At 38.9% G+C, this 27,634-nt stretch overlaps 1 protein-coding gene across 1 annotated transcript in view; it reads right to left on the reverse strand.

The window, feature by feature from the left end:
- HTR3B (5-hydroxytryptamine receptor 3B) overlaps positions 1–27,634 on the reverse strand; it is a 44,959-nt gene that overhangs the window by 12,570 nt on the left and 4,755 nt on the right. Inside the window, exons 3-5 of the mRNA XM_019942006.1 lie at positions 23,770–23,930; positions 686–730; positions 256–365 (exon numbers count right to left, since the gene is read on the reverse strand). Coding sequence (XP_019797565.1) covers positions 256–365; positions 686–730; positions 23,770–23,930 — 316 coding nt within the window. The remainder of the gene's footprint in view (positions 1–255; positions 366–685; positions 731–23,769; positions 23,931–27,634) is intronic.

The following is a 27,634-nucleotide window of genomic DNA, read 5'->3' on the forward strand; positions in this document are numbered from 1 at the left end:
ATAAGTAAATGTATAAAACACACACACACACACACACACACAGACATAATCCATGAGTAACATCAAGCATTAGCAATCAAATCTGTATCTTAAATGATGTCAACCCATGGTACTTCTAACCTGAATATTCCCAACAGTATGCTCTTCTTCAAGTTGAGAAACAAAAATTAGTAACAATGACTTAAAGGAAGCAGCAACCAGCCTGAATATTCTAAGCAGTCTAAACCCCACAGAAACACACCCCAGCACACTTACAACTCATTTATGGTGATATCAGGAGCCCAGATGGCACTTAGGGGTAGGGAGATCTCACTAATCTCATCAAACATGCTGGAGTTCCAGGATAAAAACTCATCATCCCAAACCTGTATCCAAAAAGGAAACATCACAAAGGGGCAATGCCAATCTCATCAAAGAACTGAAGAGGGATTCGGATGAATAACTCAATTGATCAGCCCGTTGGTTCTATCTGTCAGGGAAGAGGACTTTCCATTCAGCTCCTAAAAAGGGTTGCCCCAACCAGAAACCACGGCCATGTATCTTACTCAGATTCTAATAAATCAAGTCTGCTGCGGACATAAAGAACTAGAAACACAAGATAGTATCTATTTCTTCGAATAATTACATCTTGCAACAGATTGAGTTCAGGAGTCCAGCATGCACGGAAGAAAACATAATCATTTACCTCACGGTACCATACACTTGTCTTTAATTTTTGATTCTGTGCATCCTGCAAAGCAAAAAGAACATCCACACCAAATCTTAGAGTGTCAGAAAATCAAAGCCCAATTCAACAGTATGACAATTCAGAGGAAGAAAATCAAATCCAACAAAATAATGCTGATTTTAGAAACATTACCTTGACTCTTCAATACCTGAGTATTCTCAGTTCTTATTTATTACATACACCTGTCGCTATGAGCTTTACTATATTATCTATGATAAAATGACACACTAACTGCACTTGACATCTTAAATGATTTGTGAATCTCTTTCCTACTCTAATTGTTACCCTGCCATTAATCAGACTAAAAGATGATATGTAGTCGTAGCCAATTTTGGACTAAAAAGATGAGACCACCCTTTTATTTGTAATCAAGATGTTATTCATAATCTTTCAATGAATGTTATCTCAACTGCCATTGGCAGCCATTCCTGTTGTTACTTTATGCTTGGATTTCTCTGCTTATAAAACAGACTGAATGAGCTTAATCCAAGTGAGGTATATTTTTGGTGATATAAATAGATGTGGCTTCCCACATCAGTGATTTAAAAAAAAGATCTCCCCAAACAAAAAAATCCACTTTACTAATTTTTTTTCATATTGAATCTAGTAAAAACATGCTAAAATGATTATATTCTTAGGGATTAAAAGAAAAGGAACATCTCATACCATATACAAGCATTAACTCAAAATGGATCATAAACCAAAATGTAAGAGCTAAAACTATAAAACTCTTAGAACAAAACATAGGAGTAAACTTCATGACTTTGAATTAGGCAATAATTTCTTAGATATGACACCACAAACACAAGCAGCAAAAGAAAAAGTAAATGGGACTTCATCAAAATTTAAAACCTTTGTGTTTGAAAGGACATCATCAGGAAGTCAAGTGACAAACCACAGTATGGGTGAAAATATTTGCAAATCATATACCTAGTAAGGGGCTTGTATCCAGAATATATAAAGAACTCTTACAACTCAACAATAAAAAGGTAAATAAACCAATTTAAAAATGAGCATCAAAGGACACAGTCAAGGCTTCCCTGGTGGCACAGTGATTGAGAGTCCGCCTGCCGATGCAGGGGACGCAGGTTCGTGCCCCGGTCCGGGAAGATCCCACATGCCGCAGAGCGGCTGGGCCCGTGAGCCATGGTCGCTGAGCCTGCGCGTCCGGAGCCTGTGCTCCGCAATGGGAGAGGCCACAACAGTGAGAGGCCCATGTACCGCAAAAAAAAAAAAAAAGGACACAGTCAACAGAGTGAGAAGGCAACTCATAGAATGGAAGAAAACATTTGTGGATCCTACATCTGATAAAGGGTTATTATCCTGAATATTAAAGAACTTCTACAACTCAAAACAAAACCAATATCCTTATTTAAGAGTGGGCAAAAGACTTGAATACACTAGATATACAAATGGCCAATAAATACATGAAAATATGCTCAACATCACAGCTATGGACCAAACTGTGTTCTTCCAAAATTCATATATGACTGTATTTGGAGGTAGGACTTTTAGGAGATAATTAAGGTTAAATGAGGTCAAAAGGGTGGGGCTCTCATCCAATAGGATTGGTGACCTTAGAAAGAGAGGAAGAGAGAATGATCTCTCTTTCTCCTCCCTGTGAGGACACAGTGAGAAGGCAGCCATCTGCAAGCCAGGAGGAGAGCTCTTACTAGGAACCAAATTGGCTGGAACTTTGATCTTGAACTGCCCAGCCTCCAGAACTGTGACAAATAAATTTCTGTTGTTTAAGCCACCCAGCCTATGGTATTTGTTACGGCAGTTGGAGCTGGCTGATATAATTTCTAATCATTAGGGAAATATAAACCAAAACCACAATGAAATACCATTTCACTCTCATTAGGATGGCTACTATTTTTTTTTTAAAGCAGAAAATAAGTGTTGGTGAGGATAATTGGAATTCTTGTGCACTATTGTTGGGAATGTAAAATGGTGCAGCTGCTATGGAAAACAGTATGGCAGTTCCTAAAAACTTAAAAATAGAATTACTACATGGTCCAACAATTCCTCTCCTCGGCATTTACCCAAAAGAATTGAAAGCAGGGACTTGGACAGATATTTGTACATCTATGTTCATTATTCACAATAGCCAAGGGGTGGAAGCAACCCAAGTGCCCCTCAGTGGATGAATGGACGAACAAAATGTAGTATATATATGCAATGTAATATTATTCAGTCTTTAAAAGGAAGGAAATTCTGACCCATGCTACAACATGGATGAACCTTGAAGACACTATGCAAAGTCACAAATAAGCCAGTTACAAAAGGACAAATAGGGCTTCCCTGGTGGCGCAGTGGTTGGAGGTCTGCCTGCCGATGCAGGGGACACGGGTTCATGCCCTGGTCTGGGAAGATCCCACATGCCGCGGAGCGGCTGTGCCCGTGAGCCATGGCTGCTGAGCCTGCGCGTCCGGAGCCTGTGCTCCGCAACGGGAGAGGCCACAACAGTGAGAGGCCCACGTACCGCAAAAAAAAAAAAAAAAAGGCAAATATTTTATGATATTTGTCTATATATAGACAAATATATAGACAAATATCATATTAGGCTATATATAGTCTAAGTACCTAGACTAGTCAAATTCATAGAGACAGAAAGTAGAATGATGGTTGCCAGGGGCTGGGGAATGGGAAATGGGGAAATGGTGTTTAATGGGTGCAGGGTTTCAGTTTTGGAAGATGAAGAGTTCTGGAGATGGACAGTGGTGATGTTTGTACAACAATGAGCATGTACTTAATGCCATTGAACTGTACACTTAAAAAAGGTTAAGATGGAAATTTTATATTACGTGTAGTTTACTACAAGCAAAATTAATAATTTTAAAATAAGCAAAGGACTTGAACAGATATTTCTCCAAGGGAGATATATAAATGTGGCCAATTAACACTTGAAAAGATGCTCGACATCATTAGTTATTAGGGAAATGCAAATCAAAACCACAATGAGATACCACTTCACCCCACTAGGACGGATAAAATTAAAAAGACAAAAAATAAGTGTTGGGAAAATGTAGAAAAATTAGAGCCCCCCTACACTGCTAGTGGGATTATAAAATGGTGCAGCCACTGTGTAAAACAGTATGGTAGTTCCTCAGAATGTTAAACATAGAGTTACCATAGGACCTAGCAACTGCACTCCTAAGTGAATAACCAAGACTCTTGAAAACAGAAGTACACACACACACACAGTGTGTACAGGAAAAAAAGCAAACTTGTACAGGACTGTTCATAGCAGCCAAAAAGTAGAAATAACCCAATATCCATCAACTGATGAATGGATAAACAAAATGTGGTACATATCCATTCAATAGAATATTTTTCAGCACTAAAAACTAGCATGTTCCTACATGCTACAACATGGATGAAACTTGAAGACATTATGCTAAATGAAAGAATTCAATCACAAGAGGCCATTTATTGTATGATACCATTTATATGAAATGTCTGGAATAGGCAAATCTATAGAGATAAAAAGTAGATTAGTGGGACTTCCCTGGCAGTCCAGTGGTTAAGACTTCACCTTCCAATGCAGGGAGTGAAGGTCTGATCCCTGGTTGGGGAGCTAGATCCCACATGCCTTGCAGCCAAAAATAAAAAAAAACCCAAAACATAGAACAGAAGCAATATTGTGACAAATTCAATGAAGACTTTTTAAAAACTGGTCCACATCAAAAGAAAATTTTTTTAAAAAGTAGATTAGTGTTTGCCTAGGGCCGGTGAGGGTGGGGTGCAGGATGCAGCTGCTAATGGTATGAAATCTTTGGAAGTGATGAAATGCTTTGAAATTAGATAGTGGTGATGGTTGCACAGCTCTGTGAATATACTGCAACCACTGAATTATATAGTTTAAATGGATGACTTTTGTGGTTGTGTTATATCTCAATAGAACTGCCATTTAAAAAATGTATTAATAAAGAAAAAGAAAATCATTATTTTTTGGCCACACCATGCAGCATGCGGGATTTTATTTCCCTGACTGGGGATTGAACCCATGCCCCCAGTAGTGGAAGCGTGGAGGCTTAACCATTGGACCACCAGGGAAGTCCCAGGAAACCATTTTTGAAGATGTTTCAGGGAATGTATAGGTAAGAAGGCTGGTACAAACTACTGATGAAACCATTCCTTTCCAACTGTATCCTTCAAAGAGAATAAGAGGCATGGAAAATCCAAGATAAAAACATGTGAAATAAAATGTGTAAAACACTTCCTTACTGATTTTCGTTCAAAGCTGAGGAGTCATTTAAATAACATTTGTATTTCTGTAATATTAAGTGTAATACCAATTTCAGTAAAATAATAGAGTTGGGGAATTATGGCATGAAAGCAAACAACAGCTCCATTTTCCTCCCCAGAACAAAGTATATTAAATTAATTATCCAGTCAGTTATCCAATCACATCAAAAATATATAATCTTGGGGCTTCCCTGGTGGCGCAGTGGTTGAGAGTCCGCCTGCCGATGCAGGGGACACGGGTTCGTGCCCCGGTCCGGGAAGATCCCACATGCCGCGGAGCAGCTGGGCCCGTGAGCCATGGCCGCTAAGCCTGCGCGTCCGGAGCCTGTGCTCCTTAACGGGAGAAGCCACAACAGTGAGAGGCCCACGTACCGAAAAAAAACAAATATATATATATATATATATATATATATAATCTTTGTGCATAGGGTCAAGACTACCACTCTCTTAAATCCAGGCTGGGTGGGGGGTAGGGAGAAGCCATTGACATTTACTTCTTGCGGGGGGTGCACCTGGAATTGTGTAGTGCTCAGACTATACAGGTGTACACAGGATGGCATCATTTGAAAGAGAAACAATAAACTTTTTAAAGTTCCCCCTTTTTGCAATCAAAAAAGTAAGTTGCTATTGAATAAACATTTCTAGATACCTTGAGAAAAAAGGGATTGTGCACAGATACAGAGGGACTCTACTTCAGCGGTTCAGCAAAGGTTAGTCGGAGTGAACTTGCTCTGCAGATTTTTATGAACTTCAAATAGATACATGAGAAAGGCAGGTTTTAAAATGGTATACAGTTGTCCCTCAGTATCCATGCAGCATTGGCTCCAGAACCCCCTCAGATACCAAAATCTATAGATGCTCAAGACCCTTATGTATAAAATGGAGAAGTATTTGCATATAACCTACACACATCCTCCAGTATACTTTAAATCATCTCTAGATTACTCATAATACCCAATACAATGAAATGCTACGTAAATAGTTGCTGATGCATGGCAAATTCAAGTTTTGCTTTTTGGAACTTTCTGAAATTTTTTAAAATAAATTTATTTATTTTATTTATTTATTTTTGGCTGCCTTGGGTCTTTGTTGCTGTGTGCGGGCTTTCTCTAGTTGCAGAGAGCAGGGGTTACTCTTTGTTGTGGTGCGCAGTGTTGGGAGCCAAGACGTTTTCGCCATTAGAAGATGGCCGACACCCTGCTTCTCTTCCTGATTTATGAGATAGAAGTTCGCGCCTAAAATGAAAGCCCGCGCACGCAGCACCAATGATGATTAGCCAAGTACTTCCCTCATTCTGAATCCCGCCCCCCTTTCTCTGCAGTGTATAAATACAGCTACCGCAGCAATAAAAGTTTGAGGCTTGATCAGGATTCTGTCTTGCCTCCATTCTTTCGCGTCTCCTGCCCTTCCCCCTTTTTTCAACCCCCACAGGTTCCTCCTCGGACTCACAAGGATTTGTCCTGCTGGTCGGGACTCCCGGGGACGCCCGGGGCCGTACACAATTGGCGCCCAACGTGGGGCTCGAGGAACGGATCCTGACGGAGGTAGCACGCTTACGAACGCCTGGCCAGGCACCCACTGAGCCGCCGCGAGACTTACTCGAAAGTGCAGCTTGATTAGGTCCCCGGAGGACTGGCCGCCCTTCGGCAGTCGTGACCTGAGGATAAGGTAAGCGGAGCTATAAATATGGGACAGGAATTGAGTTCCCATGAACTCTTTCTTCAGGGGATCGAGGATTCCCTCAAGATGCGGAAGATTAAGGCTAGAAAAAAAGATTTGCGTGAATTTTTTATGTTCTTGTCTGATGTTTGCCCATGGTTCCCACAGGAAGGGACAATAGATAAAAAATGCTGGAATCGTGTAGGAAATTGTTTAAATGATTATTATCAAACCTTTGGGCCTTCTAAAGTGCCTGTGACTGCATTTTCGTATTGGAATTTAATTAGGGAGATTCTCATGGGTCATTTTTTTGACCCCGATGTCCAAAAGGTTGTAGAGACCGGGGAAACAATTCTTAAAGCAGCCTCTCGTCTCCATTCAGCTTGTCCATCCGTTACCATTGATATGGGTTCAAATGAAGAGTTCCCAAAAATTCCAGAAACCGGTCATCATTATCCCACAGATGATAAAGTTATCCCAAAGATTTATCCTTCCCTTACTGCTATTAAGGGTGATCCCAATGATGACCAGCTTTCCCCCCAAGATCAGGAAACTCTCGATGAGCAGGCTGCTCGTTATCATCGCAATGATGATCCCTGGGGATTCCCCCTTTTGAAGCCTCCACCATCTTATAATACTCCTCATCAGATGCCTGCCTTTAGCGCCCCTGCTCCCATTGCCCCCCTAATTGATCCCCTTCGACAGGCTAAGATGGCCTTAACCCAGGAAATTTCCTCTTTGAGAGATGTTTTACAACAAAAACGGGAACGCTTGGATCTCCTAAAGGAGCTTAAGGCCCTTGAGGTGGAGCTTACTTCTTTTAATGTCTCGAACGGTCCCAATAAACCCCCGCTTCGACAAAAACCAGGATCCATTAAGTTAGCCTTCCCTGTTACTCGCAGTCAAAATTTACCCACTCAAGGTGAAATTCAAGCTGAAGATAGTGAGGAAGGGGAAGAGGAAGAGGGAGAAGAATCTCCTGAACCTGATGAGGGACCAGATATTCATAATTCTTCTGGGGGCGGCCCTTTTGAACATAAATATCGCCGCCTCAATTTAAAACATATAAAAGATTTAAAATCTGCTGTCAATAATTATGGGCCCACAGCCCCTTATACATTGGCAATCTTGGAGGGATTAAGCGATCGCTGGCTGACCCCAAATGATTGGCTTACCCTGGCTCGGGCCACCCTTTCTGGGGGAGATTTTGTTTTATGGCTCACTGAATTTGCAGAAAATTGTAGAGAAACTGCCCAAAGAAATGCTGAAAACAGAACTTCCCGATCATGGACCCGAGATAAATTACTTGGCCGTCCCCCCTATGAATCCAATGAGTCTCAGGCTGCTTTTCCCCCTGGTTTGTTGGCTCAAATACAACATGCTGGCCTTAAGGCCTGGCGCCGTCTTCCGCCTAAGGGTTCGCCCACAACTTCCTTGGCAAAAATTCGCCAGGGACCAGAAGAGCCTTATTGTGAGTTTATTAGCCGCCTCACGGACGCCGCCGAGCGTGTAGTGGGTGATAGTGAAACTGATAATGCCTTTGTTAAACATTTAGCTTATGAAAATGCCAATCCGGCCTGCCAAGCTGCCCTTCGGGCTCATCGTGGTGGTAGCCTGGCTGATTACATTAAGTTGTGCTCCGGAATTGGTCCCTCCCATTCTGTTGGTCTTGCGATTGGAGCTGCTCTAAAAGATTTTATTAAAGATACATCCGTCCTAGATAAACAACAAAAAACTTGCTATAATTGCAAACAACCTGGACATTTTGCCCGGAATTGTTCATTACATAGACAAGGACAGTCATTAAAGGCTAACCCACAACAACCCCAATATCAATCCCGGGCTCCTCCCACCACCGTTTGCCCTCGTTGTAAAAGAGGCAAACATTGGTCTTCAGAATGTTTTTCAAAAACGGATATAAATGGCCAATTGCTCCCCAAAAAACAGGGAAACTTTTCACGGGGCCAGCCCCTGGCCCCTTCCTTGGAACCAAACCAAGGGGCAATTCGGTTTGTTCCTCAAAAATCTGGACAAGTTCCCTGCACCCAGATGTTGGCTCCCTCTGTCGAGCCACACCCGGAAGCGCAGGATTGGACCTCTGTGCCTCCACCGACTCAATATTAGTCCCAGAACAAGGAGTACAACCAATTCCCACAGAAGTTTATGGCCCCCTGCCCCCAAATACTTTTGGTTTAATTTTAGGAAGAGGTAGTTCCGCTTTGGCTGGCCTCCAAATTATACCTGGTGTTATTGATAATGATTATTCAGGTCAAATTACCCTTTTGGCATCTGCTTTACAAGGCCCTATATCAATCCCTAAAGGTCAAAGGATAGCACAGTTAGTATTGTTGCCCCTAAATTCTTTAAATAAGAGCCATACTAATTGTCCTAGAGCAGATGCTGCTTTTGGCTCCTCAGATGTTTATTGGGTCCAACAAATTACTCCTGAAAGGCCACTCCTAACCCTGTGGTTAGATGGAAAGAAATTTGAGGGTTTAGTCGATACAGGAGCCGATGCAACAGTTATTTCGGAAAAATATTGGCCCTCCTCTTGGCCTTGTACAGTGTCTATAACTCATTTACAAGGCATAGGACATTCTACCAATCCTAAACGGAGTTCTAAAGTTCTTACATGGATAGATACTGAAGGTAATACTGGACAGGTACAACCTTATATTTTGCCACATATCCCGTTGAATCTTTGGGGACGTGACATCCTGTCACAATTAAAGTTAATCATGGCCAGCCCCAATGAGGTGGTGACCCAACAAATGCTAAACCAAGGGTTTCTACCAGGCTTAGGCTTAGGAAAAAATAATCAGGGTATTACACGACCTATTTCCCTGGCATCTAACATAAATCGCCAGGGCCTAGGCAGTTCGCCTTTTTCTTAGCGGCCATTGACCTTCCTGTGCCCCATGCGGACAAAATACGATGGAAAACTAATGATCCCGTTTGGGTGGACCAATGGCCTCTAACAGAAGAAAAACTTACAGCTGCCACAAAGTTAGTGCAGGAACAATTGGCCGCTGGACATTTAGAAGCCACTACTTCGCCATGGAATACCCCTATATTTGTGATAAAAAAGAGATCTGGCTCATGGCGACTTCTCCAAGATCTTAGGGAAATTAATAAAACAATGTTTACTATGGGAGCTTTACAGCCTGGCTTGCCTTCTCCTATTGCCATTCCAGCTGGCTATTTTAAAATCATTATTGATCTTAAAGATTGCTTTTTTACTATCCCTCTCCATCCTCAGGATAGAGAGCGTTTTGCATTTAGTCTCCCAGTAATTAATTTTAAAGGCCCAATGCCACGTTTTCAATGGAAGGTCCTCCCGCAGGGTATGGCCAATAGCCCCACCTTATGTCAAAAATTTGTTGCACAAGCTGTAGACCCTCTTAGGGCTCGTTGGCCTGGTATCTATATCATTCATTATATGGATGATATTCTTTTGGCTGGAAAATCAACTGATGAACTCCTTAAGTGTTATCAAGATTTAAAAGATAATCTTGCTTCCTCTGGCCTTCAAATTGCTTCAAATAAGGTACAATTAAAAGATCCATACTATTATCTTGGTTTCGAATTAAACAAAAAAAATAATTACCACTCAAAAGATACACATACAAGTATCACATTTGCAAACCCTCAATGATTTTCAAAAATTTTGGGGAGATATTAATTGGCTACGACCGTATCTTAAACTTACTACGGGAGAGTTAAAACCCTTATTCGAAATTTTACAAGGGCCATCAGATCCCTTGTCACCCCGTAGGCTGACTAAGGAGGCTAAAAATTCTCTTCAATTAGTAGAAAAGGCCATTAGATGTCAACAGATTACCTTTTTAGATTATGGTCGTCCCTTTAGTTTGATTATTTGTGCCACTGCACATACACCCACTGGAGTCCTATGGCAAGATCATCCCCTCTTGTGGATACATTTGTCCGTATCTCCTAATAAAGTGCTTAAGACCTACCCTTCCTTAGTAGCACAGGTTCTTACTTTGGGCAGAGAAAAAAGCCGTCAATTTTTTGGCAGAGATCCTGATCATTTGATTCTCCCCTATACCAAAGAAGAGCTTGGTTGGTTATTACAAACTGATGATAAATGGCTTGTTTCCTTATCCTCCTTTCAGGGTAATATTGATAATCATTATCCACCTGATAAGCTCCTTCAGTTTGCTAGAAAACATCTGTTTATATTTCCCAAAATCACTTCTGCTGTTCCTCTGGGAGATGCTGCCCTAGTATTCACTGATGGATCATCATCCGGTGTTGCTGTATTTGTTATAAATAATCAGCCCTATAGGGTACAGTCCCCCTTTTTATCAGCACAACTTGTTGAGCTTTTTGCCATTCTTCAGGTTTTTGAGATGTTACAGAATATCCCCTTTAATTTATATACGGACAGCTCATATATAGCTTTGTCCGTCCCCCTTTTAGAAACTGTTCCATATATTAAACCCTCTTCCAATGCTGTTCCCCTTTTTCAACAACTTCAAAGTCTTATACTTCGAAGACAAGCACCTTTTTTTATTGATCATCTTAGGGCTCATACAGATCTTCCTGGACCCCTCTCTCAGGGCAATGATTTAGCTGATAAAAATGCCCGCCTGATGTGCACCGTAACCTCTGATTCTGTTTCTCAAGCTACTCAATTTCATCAGCTACATCATGTTAATGCACATACTCTTCGCTTAATGTTTAAGCTTACTCGAGAACAATCAAGACAAATTGTAAAAAATTGTCCAGGGTGCGTTACATTTTTACCTCTTCCACATCTTGGGGTAAACCCAAGAGGTCTATTACCTAATGAAATCTGGCAGATGGATGTTACCCATCTTGCTAAATTTGGAAAATTAAAATTTATTCATGTGTCCATTGATACCTTTAGCGGCTTTATATATGCCTCCCTTCAGGGAGGAGAAGCCACAAAAAACATTATTTCACATGTGCTCCAATGTTTTACAGTTTTAGGCAAGCCTCAAATAATTAAAACAGATAATGGGCCTGGGTATACCTCCCAGGCTTTCCAAGATTTTTGCACCCGGCTTCAAATAAAACATCTTACGGGAATTCCATATAACCCCCAGGGTCAAGGCATAGTAGAAAGAGCCCATCAAACCCTTAAAAATACCATTTCCAAGCTTAAAAATAATGATTTAACTGCTACAAAAAATTCCCCAAAAAATATTCTTAGTCATGCCCTGTTTGTAATTAATTTTTTACAATTAGATAATAATGGTAGATCTGCCGCCGATCGCCTTTGGCATCAAGAAACTAAAAATCAATATGCACAAGTTATGTGGAAAGACCCTTTGACCTTTAAATGGCATGGACCCGATCCACTCCTCATCTGGGGGAGGGGATCCGCATGTGTATATAATACCAAAGAAGGTGGAGCACGCTGGTTGCCTGAGCGCCTTATTAAACCTATAAGTTCTATAAAGTAATAAATTTTATCCAGGGCCCTTTTCCCTGAGATTGTATTTCTTTTTCTTTTTCAGAAAAAGATGGAGACCCTCCTAATATTGAAAGAGCGGCAGAGACGACATGAGCTATCCGTTGTGACCCTGATCCTGTCATCTTTGCTGGTTGTTGGACAGGCTGAAAGCACTCCCCACTTGCCTCAAAATTTAACCTGATACATTACCATCGCCTCGCCATTACAGAAGCAGAACCAAAGGATGATTCTGGCTGCCCCTCCACTGGAGCGGCATGAAACAGAGACATGCCTACCCCCCTCTTTGATGGAGGGTATGGGTACCGAGTTGAGTGTGGCAGCAAAGCATGCACAAGGGAAAACGTGTATATATGTATATACAAGGTAATCTCTGTTATTCCCTGTGAGTATACCTGAATTATGATAGAGGTTGGTATCTAAACATTGTTTTTGGCTTTTAGTAGCTAAGATTATCTTTGGCTCTGCCTCTCCTCCCCAAAAGATACCAAGAGCCGATGAGTGTGGACACACATACCTTGTCCACGGGAGGATTCAGGTCACTACTCCCTCACTCGGTTAATGCCCACCTCCTTAAAAGAAATAAAAAGGGAGGAAATGTTGGGAGCCAAGAAGTTTTCGCCATTAGAAGATGGCCGACACCCTGCTTCTCTTCCTGATTTATGAGATAGAAGTTCGCGCCTAAAATGAAAGCCCGCGCACGCAGCACCAATGATGATTAGCCAAGTACTTCCCTCATTCTGAATCCCGCCCCCCTTTCTCTGCAGTGTATAAATACAGCTACCGCAGCAATAAAAGTTTGAGGCTTGATCAGGATTCTGTCTTGCCTCCATTCTTTCGCGTCTCCTGCCCTTCCCCCTTTTTTCAACCCCCACAGGTTCCTCCTCGGACTCACAAGGATTTGTCCTGCTGGTCGGGACTCCCGGGGACGCCCGGGGCCGTACACAGCGCAGGCTTCTCATTACAGTGGCTTCTCTTGTTGCGGACCGTGGGCTCTAGGCACGTGGGCTTCAGTAACTGTGGCACATGGGCTCAGTAGTTGTGGCACATGGGCTTAGTTGCTTCACAGCATGTGGGATCTTCCAGGACCAGGGATCGAACCCTTGTCCCCTGCATTGGCAGGCGGATCCTTAACCACTGCGCCACCAGGGAAGTCTCTGGAATTTTTTTTTAATATATTTTCGAGGCACAGTTGGTTCAATCTGCAAATACTGTACTGACTGTACAAAATGTAAACACTGAATTCACAAGTATTTCCCTAAGAAACAGCTTGGAGGAGGTACAGAGAGGACTCCCAGCCAAGATAGGCTCTGAGGGGCTCAGGGCAGTTAAAAAAAGACCTCTACTGAGAGCCCAAGATTGGGTGACACCACTTTCTTCCAAGTTTTACTGGCTGAGAGAGCCTGAAATAGATCATATCTCACCCACTAACACACAAAAGGCACAGTTCTAGGCTTAGCTGCAATCAAAGAGGGTCCCCCCTTAACAATGGAAAAAGTCCAAAACGTTGTTTCTATTACTGAGAAATATAGCTTTTAGCTACTCTTTCATTACAAATATACTTTTACATCTATGAAATATCCCAACCAGTTTCTTTATCACTGTCATGAAAAGTTGTGAATATAACTCGTTGACTCAGTCATGTGGCTGGGGAGGAAGGTCTCTACGTATTAATGTTTCATTTTCACTGTCATTTTATCTAGTTGGTTCTTATTAACTGCCATGTTGACGCCTTTGCTTGTTTTTCTCTTCCTGCCAAGCCCTTTGTCATGTTACACGTAACAATAGTGTTAAGAATTTTTTCCCTAATATCTTATGGGGGTGTCTGGGAAGATTTGTCATTCACCCCTAAAGAACACAATGTCAAAAAGAAGTTTGAGGCTAAAACTGAAGTCTTTTTTTTGTCAAGGGAAACAAGTTTCTCAATGCCAGCTGGTGAACATAATTGGTTCTCTGGTGGCATTATTCACAGCTTTTCCCTCTGTGCATCTCTTTCTTTTATTTTTTTCTTTAGATGCCTTCCATCTTGTTTGTTAAAAGCAAAGGATATTTCAGAGAATTGGAATTCATTAGCCTTCCTAACAGAGGGAGTCTATTTAGATCTAAATTGGTGGTTAGCAAATATACAGATAATTCCTGCACATTCTTATTTATCTTTCCCAGTTCCAAAGACTATAGAAACAGATGCCTTAACGTCTGGCTGGGAGTCTCTAGTCAATGGACTGGAATACAAAGGAATCTTGGATTCAGAATTGACAAAACTCAATAGAAACAAATGGAAACTCTTCCCTGTTAGTAGATTATCTCTATAATCAGATTTCCCTAAGGTACACATAATACCCAGAAATTCTAAGACAAGACTGTAGTCTTTCACGTAAACAAAACAGGAGGCAAAACATAACGGAAGGGAGGTGCACTGATGAAAGCTGGGCTGAAAGCTCTTCACTCCAAACAAAAGTTGCCAGCAGTTCAGCTGCTGGTAGATGCATCCAACAAGTTATCTATTCACATTGGGAGTGTCCTTGTCTGAGCAGAATTTGTGAGTGATTTTTATCAAGTCCTTCAAACCAGCCCTGCCTCTGGAACAAACTTTAGGAGCAGCCCACCTGAATGTAATAGAGACATTTGCAAATTATATTAGACTAAGTCATTCATAAAGACAACCCTAGAATTGTACTTACATATCTTAATTAATTGGTTAGACATATATCTACCCAGTAGCTTTGAAGTAAGGTATACTATGCTGCATATTGTGGGAAACAGGACCATGAGTTAGAAAATCCTTCCCTCAAGTAGCTATTAGTGTATGTGACATTTTAACAGTTAACTATGGGCATTAAGAAATACACATACTTCGTTGGATTCAAAAGAGGGAGACATTGCTGTCAGTTTGGAGAATTGAGGAAAATTTCTCTTAGGAGCTGAGATTTGAGGACTATAATATTTGATAGATGGCAAATGAAGAGGAAAACACATTCATTGGAGGAAATAGCAGAATTAACAGCATATAGGCAGGAAACAAGAAGTTCAGGTTCATTGTAGCATTGAGTACATGTAGAAGATAAAGTTAAGACAGTAGATAGGGATAAAACTAGAGGGATGGAATATAAGATTTTTCCATATTTCTGAAGGCAAGTTTTCCATATCCAATAAAATATGTCTAACATATTCTTGTAAAAAATTAGTATATTTCACAACATTGGAGAAAAGCATATCTTTGAAAAAATAATGGTGTTCTCCTTACCCACCATAAGGGATATAATTTTATTTTCTTTTATTGGGGTAGGAAGAAAGAGTTAGATTAAAACTTTCAATTTGATACAGTTGTTCCAAGGGAATTAGTAAAAGAAAGACTTTACTCCTTTTCTTTATCTCCAAATAAGACTCTAAATGAAAGCCTGAGCAATTCTACTTCACCTTCACCAATATGAAGTCAGAAAGTAGAAGGATAAGGAGAGACCTAGAAACCTGTCTTCAGCTCTTAACTCAAGGCTGATTCTATCTCTTCCCTGGAGTTTCATATAACATGGTTCATATCGTGTCTTTATTCAAATCATGTTTTTCCCATTGGACAATGTCCGATAAACAATATAGACATAATAACCCACTGACAACTAAATAGCAAGGACTAATATCTCTTAAGTAAGTGAAGATGCAGCCCCAGAAAATTGTCTCCCAAATTCTAGTTCAACATCCAAATAGAAAAGAGATTTAAAGGAGTTTTCTACTGGGGCTTTGTGTAAGACTAGGTCTTTTGGATAGTAAGGGTGGGCGTTTTCTGGCATTTAATTAAACAGTATTTTCTAGGATCTTAGATAGAGTACTTTTACTAGTGTAAGTGGGAAAATAAAGCTGAGAAAAGTGAAATTGTGTGCTAAAAGGAGGATTTTTTGTGTTGCATTTAAATGTACCTACTTATGGCCGCATAGCACAGGGAGATCAGCTCCGTGCTTTGTGTCCACCTAGAGGGGTACGATAGGGAGGGTGGGAGGGAGACGCAAGAGGGAGGAGATATGGGGATGTATGTATATGTATAGCTGATTCACTTTGTTATACAGCAGAAACTAACACACCATTGTAAAGCAATTATACTCCAATAGAGATGTTAAAAATAAATAAATAAATGTACCTGCTTACGAAGAAATAATGAGTAGGGGTTTATCTAAGCTCGAGGAAAATTATGCTAAAATAACTTCATTAGATAAAAAATAATTTAAACCATGTTATAACAGAAAATTTATACTTTCAGTTTTGAAGTATTTTTCATCAATTTCAATACCTGAGTCTCAGTCAAAAAATCAGAGTCTATGATTCATAGTGCAGCACTAAGATATTAACATAGAGAAACACGTCCATTAAAATAAATTAAAGAGAAATTATTGAATTATTTTTTAAAGTACATTAAAATAATAATACTGTATTGTAGGGCATATTATATATGTAAATGTAAGGGGAACAGGTAAATAGAATTTTACTGTTGTAAGATTTGTACATTTTATATGAAGTGTAATAACATTAATTCTAAGTACATTGTATTAAGTTAATGATGGATATGGAAATCCCTAAAATAACATCTAAAAATAATACACAGAGGGATTGCAAAAAAGCTAATTTGATTTCAGAGGAACTAAAATCAAATATTAAAGAATATTTAATTTATCCAAAATAAGGCAGGATAAGAGGATCAGAAAACAGAAAAGAGATGCGACAGCTAGAAAACAAATAGCAAGATGGTATTGGTAAATGGACAAAACACTTCCATTAAAATGCATAGGTTGACAGGTTAAAATAGCAATACCCTGGAACACTACTCAGCACCAAAAAAGAGTGAATTATTGAAACACACAACAACTTGGATGAACCTGAAGGGAATTACACTGAATGAAAGAAGCCAACCTCAAAGGTAAGATACTGCATGATTCCATTTATATAATATTCTTGAGATGACACAATTATAAAGATAGAGAAGGGATTTATTGGTTGCCAGGGGTTAAGGGTTAGAGGGGAGAAAGGATTGCGGCTATAAAGGAACAGTACCAGGGAGCCCTGTGATGATGATTGTGTAGCTTGATGTGGTGGTAGTGGTGGTTACACAAAGCTACACATATGATAAAATTATAGAGAAACATACACACACATGCAAATGAGTATATGTAAAACTGGAGAAAGCTGAATAAGCACCAAAGTCCATTTTCTAGTATTGATACTGTACTGTACTGTATTTATTGTACTGTACTGATATTGTACTGTACTGTACTGTACTGATATTGTACTGTACTGTATTTATGCAAGATGTTAACATTGGGGGGCATTGAGTGAAGGGTGCACAGAACCTCCCTATAAATTTATTAGCAACTTCCTGTAAATTTATAGTTATTTCAAAATAAAAAGTTTAACAAAATGAAAGACCAAACTACATGCTCTGTCTAAGAGATGACTTTGAGTACCACAGAAATTGAAAATAAAAGGATGGCAAAATACATACCATGCAGAAAGTAAGCAAGAAAAAAACTTCAAGAAAAAGAATATTACCAGAGATAAAGAAGGGTATTTTATAATGGTAAAAGCTTCTGTTTGTTAAGAAGACATATGATCTTAAATGTGTATGCATCTAATAACAGGGCAGATAAATAGACAAACCACAATTATAATTGGGGATTGTTATACCCCTCTCTACGAAATTAATAGAACAACTGGACAAAAAAATTGTTATAGGAGATTTTAACAATACTATAAACACACTTATTGAATTTACATTTATAAAACAGTGCACCCTTCTATTCAACATTGCACTAGAGGTTCGAGTCAGGGCAGTAGGCAATAAAAGGAAAGAAAAGCTATAAAGATTGGAAAGAAAGACATACAGCTTTCATTATTCACAGACAACATGATCTTCTACAGAGAAAATTTGAAAGAATCTACAAAAAAGACTCAAAAATTAATTAGATGGCAGGGTCACAGGATCAAGGTCAATATATACAAATCAGTTATATTTTTGTATGCTAGCAAGTAACAGAGACCCAAAATTAAAATACATTTATATTATTAAAATTTTAATTCTCTTTCTTATTAAAAAATATCATTTATAGGGCTTCCCTGGTGGCGCAGTTGTTGAGAGTCCACCTGCCGATGCAGGGGACACGGGTTTGTGACCCGGTCCGGGAAGATCCCACATGTCGCGGAGCGGCTGCGCCCCGTGAGCCATGGCCGCTGAAGCTGCGCATCCGGAGCCTGTGCTCCGCAATGGGAGAGGCCACAACAGTGAGAGGCCCGTGTACCTCAAAAAAAAAAAAAAAAAAAAATAAAACACCTTTTATAATAGCATCAAAAATGTGAAATACTTAGGGATAAATTTAACCAGATATGTGTAGAACACTGAAAAGCACTAAACATTATGCAAAGAAATTGAAGAACTAAACAAATGGAGAGATACACTGTTGTCATGGATTGAAAGCTTATTGTTAAGATGTTGATTCTCCTTAAATTGATCTATAGATTTAATGCAATCTCAATAAAAATCTGATAGTTTTTAAAATAGAAGTTGATGAATTTTCTTAAGTTTATATGGAAATGCAAAGTGCCTAGAAGAGTCAAAACAATTTTAAAACAGAAGAGTAAGGTTGGAAGACTCACACTATCTGATTTCAAGACTTCTGTAATGCACAGTAATTGACACAGTGTATTGGTGTAAGGAGAAATATATTGATTAGTTGGACAGAATAGAATCCAAAAATAGACCAAAACTATATAAAGAACTTCTGCAACTCAATAATAAAGTAATAAACAATGCTATTTTTTAAAAAGTAAAAGATTTGAGTGAATACTCTTTTAAAAGATATACAGTTGACAAGTAAGCTCATGGAAAGATGTTCAACATCATTAGTTTTTAGTGAAATGAAAGTTTAAAACCACATCGAGATATCACAAATCTACTTTGTGGTGACAAATCTACTAGAATGGTTAAAATTTAAAGAGATTGACAATATCAAGTGCTGGCAATCATGTGGAGGAACTGAAACTCTCAGACATTGCAGGTGGAGTGCAAAACAACACAGCCACTTTGGAAAACAGTTTGGCAGTTTCTTATAAAGTTAAACATAGACTTATACAACACAGCAATCTCACACCTAAGTATTTATCCAACAGAATTGAAAACATATGCAAATGTTTATAGTGACTTTATTCATAATTGTTCCAATTTGGAAACAATCCACATCACATGTCCAACAACTGGTAAATAAGTAAACAAATTGCAGTACATTTGTACAATAGAATACTACTACTGACATATGCAACAACACAACACTGATAGCTCTCAAAAGCATTATTCTAAGTGAAAGAAGCCAAAAACAAAGAATAAAATACAATATGATTCCATTTATATGACATTCTAGAAAGGCAAAACTATAGGGAGAAAAAAGAAAATCTGTGGTTGCCAGAGACTGGGGCTGGGGGAAGGGACTGGCTTAAAACAGATGAGTTTCAGGGACTTCCCTGGTGGTACAGGGGTAAAGAATTCCCCTTACAATGCAGGGGATGCAGGTTTGGTTCCTGGTCAGGGAACTAAAATCCCACATGCCGCGGGATAACTAAGACTGTGCACCACAACTACAGAGCCCAGGAGCCCTGGAGCCCACGCACCACTACTAGAGAAGAGAAAACCCACATGCCACAACTAGAGAGAAGCCCCCACACTGCAACAAAAGATCCTGCATGCCTCCATGAAGATCCCGCATGCCACAACTAAGACCTGATGCAGCCAAAAATAAATAAAGTAAATAATAAATAAATCTTAAAAAAATGATGAGTTTCAGTCTACATAATTTTTACCTCAAATTTTAAAATGCATCAAAATTTCATAGGATACAGTTAAATTAGTGCTTGGGGGAAAACTTATAACTTTAAATGTTAAAATTATAAAAGAAAAAAGGTTTAAAATAAATGATATAACTTTCCACTTTAAGAAACAAGATAAAGAAGAACAAATTAAGTACACAGTAAGTAGAAGAAAGGAAATAAAGATAAGAGTAGATATCAGTAAAATAGAAAACAATAAGGAAAATTCAAAACCAATATTTGGTTCTTTAAAGAAATAAATTAAATTGATAAACATTTGGTAATATTGGTCAAGGGAAAATAAGAGAAAACACAAATTACCAACATGAGGAATGAAAAAGGCAGTATCACTGGAGATCCTTTGGACATTAAAAGAATTAAAAGAGAATATTATGAACACATAAATTTGTAACTTTGATGAAACAGACAAATTCCTTGAAAAATACAAATTACCAAAACGGGCACAAGAAGAAATAGAAAATTTGAATATTCCTATATATGTTAATGAAATTAAATTTATATTTAAATACCTTCCCACAAAGAAAACTCCAGTCCCAGGCAGTTTTACTGGTGAATTTTATCAAACATTAGGGAAGAAAATTATCCATGTTACACAATTCCTTCAGGAAATTGAGGAGGGAACACTTTTCAACTAGTTTTATAAAGCCAGCATAACCCTGACGCCAAAACCAGACAAATACTTTACAAAAAATAAAACTATAACCCAATACTCCTCATTAACATAGATGCAACCTACAATAAGTAGGAATTCAAATCCAGAAATATATAAAAAGGATAATATATCAAGATCAAGTGGGGTTTATTCTAGGAATGCAGGGGTGGTTTAACATTTGAAAATCAATCAAAAATAATTTACCATATTAACTGCATAAAACAGAAAAATCATATGATCATTCAAATTGATTGAGAAAAAATTTGATGTAATTTAGTGTCATTCATGATTTTTAAAATATCTCTCAGCACATAGAAAATAGGAGAGGACTTTTTCAACCTGATAAAGATCATCTATGAAAAATCTATAGCTAACGTCACACTTAATGGTGAAAGATTTTTCTGTAAGAATGGAAACAAATAAAAATGTCTGCTCTCACCACTTCCATTAACACTGTAGTAGAGGTCTTAGGCAATGCAATAAGACAAGAAGAATAAAGGGTACACAGATTAAAAAAGAAAGAAGTAAAACTATTTGCAGATGAAATGATTGTGTATGTAGAAAATACTAATCTGAAAAACTACTAGAATTAGGAAGTGAATTTTGCAAGGTCACAGGACACAAAGTCAACATACAAAATGAATCCTATTTCTTTATAATGACAACAAATAACTAGAACATTTAGAATTTTAAGTAATATTTATAGCTACATCAAAAATACTTTGGGATAACTTTAATGGAAATATGTATAAAACTTCTACCTTTAAAATTATAAAACACTGCTGAAGACCCAAATAAATGGAGAGACATACCATATTCAAAGACTGGAAAACTCAGTATTGGTAAATGTCAATTCTCCCCTAAATTTCTCTGTGGGTCCTACACCATTCCAAGCAAACTCCCAGCAGGTTTTTTTTTTTTTAATGAAGTGTGACAAACTGAATATAAAATTTATGTAGAAGTACAAAGGTTCTAAAAAGCCAAACTATCTTAAAAATGAAGAACAAAATTCAAGGACTTACACTATCTGATTTCAAGATATCAGATAGTCTGACACTTATAAGTTAACTTAATTTTCAGCCAAGACATCACAGCAATTCAACGGGGAAAGGGAAGACTTTTCAAAAAATGGTGATGGAACAAATCCTTTCTAAATGCAAAAACAAAAACAAAACAAAATTCAAAACAACAGCAAAAAACTTTGAACTATGCCTCACACCATTACAAAAATTAATTCTCAAGATCACAGAACTAAATCTAAGGAGCTAAAAACTATAAATCTTCTGAAAGAAAATATAGGAAAATATTTTGGTAAACTTGTAGTAGCAAAGATTTCTTTTAGACAGTACCCAGAAAGCACTAACCATAAATAAAGAACTGGTAAAAATGGACTTTATTAAATTAAAAAATTTCTGTCCATCGTAAGACCCATTAGGAAAATAAGTAGGCAAGCCACAGACTGAGAATAAACATTTGCAATACATAGATGACAAAGGACTTGTGTCCAGAATATATAAGCAATCCCTATTAATCTATAATAAAAATACAACCAACACAATAAAAAATAGGAAAAGACTTAAACAGGTACTTCACAAAGAAAGATATATAAGTGGCCAATAAACACATAAAAAAAGAGCCCCTAATTATTAGCCATGGGAAGTATAAAGAAAAACCACAATGAAATATCCCTACACACTTACCAGAATGGGTAAAATTAAAAAGACTGATAACACCTAATGTTGGTGAAGATGTGGGGAAATGGGAACTCTCATAGCTGATGGGCGGGAGTATACAGCGTACAACCACCTTGTAAATCAGTCTGGCAGTTTCTCGTTAAATATGCATCTATCCTATGAGAATTGGCAGTTATTCCACTTCTAGGTTTTACTGAAGAGAAATAAAAACATATATACACCAAAATACTTGTACAGAAATGTTCACAGCAGCTTTATTCATAATACACTAAAACTGGAAACAACCCATATGCCTATCAACAGGAGGATGGATAAACAAATCATGGTATAGCCATAACCAAATACCACTTATCAATAAAAAAGAAAAACTACTGATATGCACAACAACATGAATGGAGCTCAAAAACATGCTGAGTGAAAAATCCAGGCACAGTAGGGTACATACAGTAAATTTTCATTCTTAAGAAGTTCTAGAACTGGCAAAAATAATCTATGATGAAAGAAATCAGAACAGTGGTTGTCCTTGTGGATGGAGGGGATGATGGGAAGGAAATGGGGGATCTTTCTGGGGTGATGGAAATGTTTGACATATTGATAGGGATACGGATTATGTGGGTGCATGCAATTATCAAAACTCATACTGTGCATTTCAATATCTGTATATTATACCTCAATTGGAAAAAAAATTTTGAGAAGTAAATTGAAAAACAATTATTAAACTACTTTAACAAACAAGCTCAGTAAAGTCTGCTTTTAAAAGAAATCAAAAGAAATTTGGGATCTATTGATACTGAAGACTTTGTAATTAAGAAAAAGGAGAAAGAAGAAGCAGAGACAATTATATGGGCCATCACTGAGGGCTTCCTAAGACCTCTGCTAACTGCTTTACATACACTTTCTCATTTAATACCCACAACAACCCATTTTTCAGACATAGTAGGAAAGATATGCTTTAATAAACAAATCTTCCCACTACCCTTAGCAAATACCTTAGGTATAAGTTCCCTTAAAAACTCAGGATAGCAAGGCACTTTTTTCCCCTTTTAAAATGTCAGGCAGTAAGTTGTAGAAGTTGTTTCATAAACCTGCTCCTATCACTAAGAAATGTGAACCATAGAAAATAATACCTATTACCATTTTTGGTTTCAGCAATGCTCATAAAATATGTTCTGTGACCTATGACCACAATTCTTAAAACATCTTATTTCTGTGAAATTCCTATTTCTAGGAATATTTTCTAGATATAGAAATTCCTATTTCTATATCTGCCCTCACAATGCAAGTCGGGGGCTAGAAAGCATGATTTGCCTAATAAATATTTACCCCAGGCTCACTGCTGAGTCTAGCACAACTTCTCTGTCAGCTCAACGAGAGTCTCAAGAATAAAACTTCTCCTAGACCCCTGCATAAACAGCAGGTAGTTTTACAAAAGAACGATGGGACTAAGAGATGGTAAGATGGTCCTTACCACATCCAACACAGCGCGGACAAACACATCCAGGTATACTGTGGTGGCCTGGGTCCAGTTGTGAACTGGCCTCACTTCCTTGCGATATTTTTGTAATAGCTGCTTGGTGAGATGATGCAGAGCAGAGCTCCTGGGATGAGGGGTATCTATGGCCAGGATTCCTGAAAAAGAAAACTATCATCATTTTCACCGTTTATGAAAATAAAAGGAACTTAGCATCTTTAGGACACTTCAGACTGCTCAGGACTCAGTGGCTCCTAGCAGGATATAGTTTTCAGCTCATCCGAACTGCTTAAGTTCACAGCCAACTAGCGGGCTTATTGGCAGACACTTGTTTAAAGTAGAAAATAAACTTATGGTTACCAAACTGGAAAGAGGGGGAAGGGATAAATTAGGAATTTGGGATTAACAGATACACACTACTGTATATAAAATAAACAACAAGGACCTACTGCATAGCACAGGGAACTATATTCAATATCTTATAATAACCTACAATGAAAAAGAATCTGAAAAAAAATATGTGTGTGTGTGTGTGTGTGTGTGTGTGTGTCTATAACTGAATCACTTTGCTGTACACCTGAAACATTGTAAATGAACTATACTTCAATTAAAAAGCAAACAAACAAACAAAAAAAAGCAAAGTAAGCTGATGGGCTAAGTGCCCAATGGAGAAATCTCATTGTAAAGATAAATAAATCAACCCCATCTCTGAGGATGCAAACTTTCACTTACGGTTCCATTTTTACAACAATCTTGCATATTGGAGACAACATCCTTTCTTTTTTCCTGTATCACCCCCTCCCAGTACATAGGAGAAAACTTCCCATGCACTTAGCCAACATTTAACTTCCTCTTTGGATTTTTCTTTGGATTTTCTGTTCGTAATTCAAAATCACATAGAAAGCCCAAAGCAGAAACATGGACAAACCAGTTGAACACAAAGATTTGTGTGGATTTCTGAGTAATGGGATTAGTGAGATTCCAATTCACATTTTTCTCCTCAAAAATATATCTGTTCTCTCACTCTGCCTTAAAATGCACTTGTCGGAAAATGAGATCTTCATTTTGGGAAAATTCTCTGTGGCTCCAGGGAACAACCATTTCCTAGGACCCAGGAATCTTGATTTGTAGAGGAGCCGTGATTGGTGTTGAGGCCGGGAAGGCCAGGGGAAAGCAAGCAAGAGAAATGAGCACCAGCAATTGGAAGTGACAAATCTGTGAGGGCTTTCTCAGAATTGCAGAAAGATATTTTGTTCACCAGCTTTGCCGGCCCCTGGGGGATTCAAAGCTTCGCTAAGTCATTGGACTGAAGCAAATTGCACACCTCCTGCCAACAGCGCCTGAGTGAAATCTATCTGTAGTGTCCTGCGTGTGAATTCACCTCGGCTCTCAGCGGTTTTGATGGTTATTTTGATGAGCTGCTGAAGGTACGCGGGATCCAGCAGGAAACTGTAAATGAGATATCCTCTCCCCGTGCGACAATCCTGTTTATACCCATCTGTTTATGAATGATGCTTTGTCACTTGCTGCCGCAGGCAACAATTTCTATGTTTATCAATGTCAGTGTGACCAAAATGCTAACAACGGTGCTGGAGGTGCAATTCCAGACTCATTGTGGGCAGTGGAATATTCACTTTCATTATCATCTGAACTGGGAATCTAATTAGCGTTTTAACTCCCTAACTATTCACCCGACAAGATGCCAGAAGTGGCAACAGCGATTCTGGCATGCGGGACTAAGGTGGGTGACTTGCATCAGGCATCATCTTTAGTTTTTGTGAACTGTGATTGTCAAAAAGTGTGCTGTGAATCTCTCTACCTGAGACTGTTTCTTGCTGGCGGAGGCTGCGGGTAGAGATTTCTGGAGCCCAAATCAAAGCTGGTCTGGTGCTTTTCCTGAGAACTTCGCTTTGGGCAAGTTCACTCTTACCTCCCTTGGAAGCTCCCAATTCAAGTCCCAGCTGGGGAGCCACTGAAATGTGCCTGTTTCAATACAGGAAACCACTTGAGACAGAGTTAAGACATAATTCTGAGAAGTGAATGTGTGCTCCCTATACCCTCTGTTCATGGAGAGTCAAATTCCCCTCTGATACCTTTTCTAGGAAACAATCCATAGGTCCCCTATGGATAAACACATACTTTCTAGAATGTGTCATAGTCTTTGGGTAAAAAGAGAATGTTCTGGAAGCTGGAAATAGGAACAAAAGAGAAGCAGGCAATGATTGGAGAAAAATCAGAAGCAAACGGAAGTATGCTTAAATAAACTACAGAGGGAAAGAGTTCTTTGTTTAAAATGGGAAGAAATAATAAATTACATTTCTACTATGAGTGCACATTTGCCTGAGGAGAAAGATCAATTAGAGGAGAGAGATTAAGGATTTAAGTGACCATTAATTAACAGTAAATTATGCCCCTTGAAAGCTAATGTGACATTCACACAAGCACTAAATGACTCACAGTTCAGTGATGTTTCAGCAGACACTGATGGAAAATATCAACAGACCCAGGAAAGATTCCTCACTAGCTCTGCCTCCTTGAATGATAATAATCAGCTTCAAATAATTCACTTGTAAATTTCTGGAAAGTAGAATGTGTTAGGAACTGAGCTGTGAAGCGCTTTTGGTGAAGACAGATTTAAAAAAGATAAGAATACAATAGAATTATTCCTTTGTTTTCCTTATTTCAACGAGTTACACACACGCCTATCTTAGAATGTTCTGGGCACTTTGATGAAAAGAGCTCTTTTTGCTTTAGTGAGTATACCACCTTTAGGATTATAAGAGAATGATACTGAGACAGGCTGGGACCTGGGACCTAGGACCCTTTGCTGCAGTGCTTACACCTGGACAAATGTCTCCTTAAGAAGCAAAATACAAAGAAACTAAAAGGGACTAAAAATAACTGCGTGCATGTGCAGTTAGGGCAAATTATGGACAACAAGATACAAAAAGACCAAAAAAACCCAACTTCCACTTTTGAAGAGCAGGGAGCAAAAGCAGGGTACTGCACATGCCCCTGCACACAGCACCACCAAGGGGGTGGGCAGACCACCTAAGCCTCCCCTCTGGCTGGACCCCTGGACACACCCCTACCCTCACGCCATTTAAGGAACCAGCTCCTCCCACCTCAGGGAGCGAGCAAGGGAACCTGTTACTTGTTTTTACTCCTCCCTGCTATATAGTAGGAGTCCCAATAGAGCCGTGCCTGAACTTCTTGTCTGGCCTCTTATCAATTTCTATTGATTAAGGAAGGCCAAGAAACGTGGTTGGTAGCAATACATATATCTGAGATGTTACAAGGAAACAGAGGTTTGAGGGCATGGTACTACTGAATACCTAATACTGATTAAATAATTAGCTGTGTGCCAGACACTGGGCTAAGAGCCCTTTACATGAATTATCTCATTTAACTTCTACAAGAATAGGTACTCTACAGCCCCGTGAAGGGTCATTTACAGGTGAGGGACTCTAGGCCTAGGGAGGTTAGTACCACTGAAGATCACACAGCTTGTAAGTGAGGAGGCCGGAATTTAAACAAGACTGATCTGGATGCAAAGGTCAAGCTCTTACTCCGGCACTACCCTGAACTGGCTCCCTGAGAATACTAGGTGAGTAACCCTTCAAAAGGAAGAGTTGCATGTTGTACGTTTTTGGACAGAAACAGCGCACTGTTATTTTCTGTGTTTGTGGGTTTTTTTAAAATATTTATTTATTTGGCCGTGCCGGGGCTTAGTTGCGGCCCTCGGGATCTTTGAGTTTCATCATGTGAACCCTTAGTTGCTGCCTGGGGGATTTGTTCCCTGACCAGGGATCGAACCTGGGTCCCCTGCATTGGGAGCATGGAGTCTTAGCCACTGGACTGC

This window comes from Tursiops truncatus, chromosome 8, assembly GCF_011762595.2.
Source record: "Tursiops truncatus isolate mTurTru1 chromosome 8, mTurTru1.mat.Y, whole genome shotgun sequence".
Lineage (NCBI taxonomy): Eukaryota > Metazoa > Chordata > Mammalia > Artiodactyla > Delphinidae > Tursiops > Tursiops truncatus.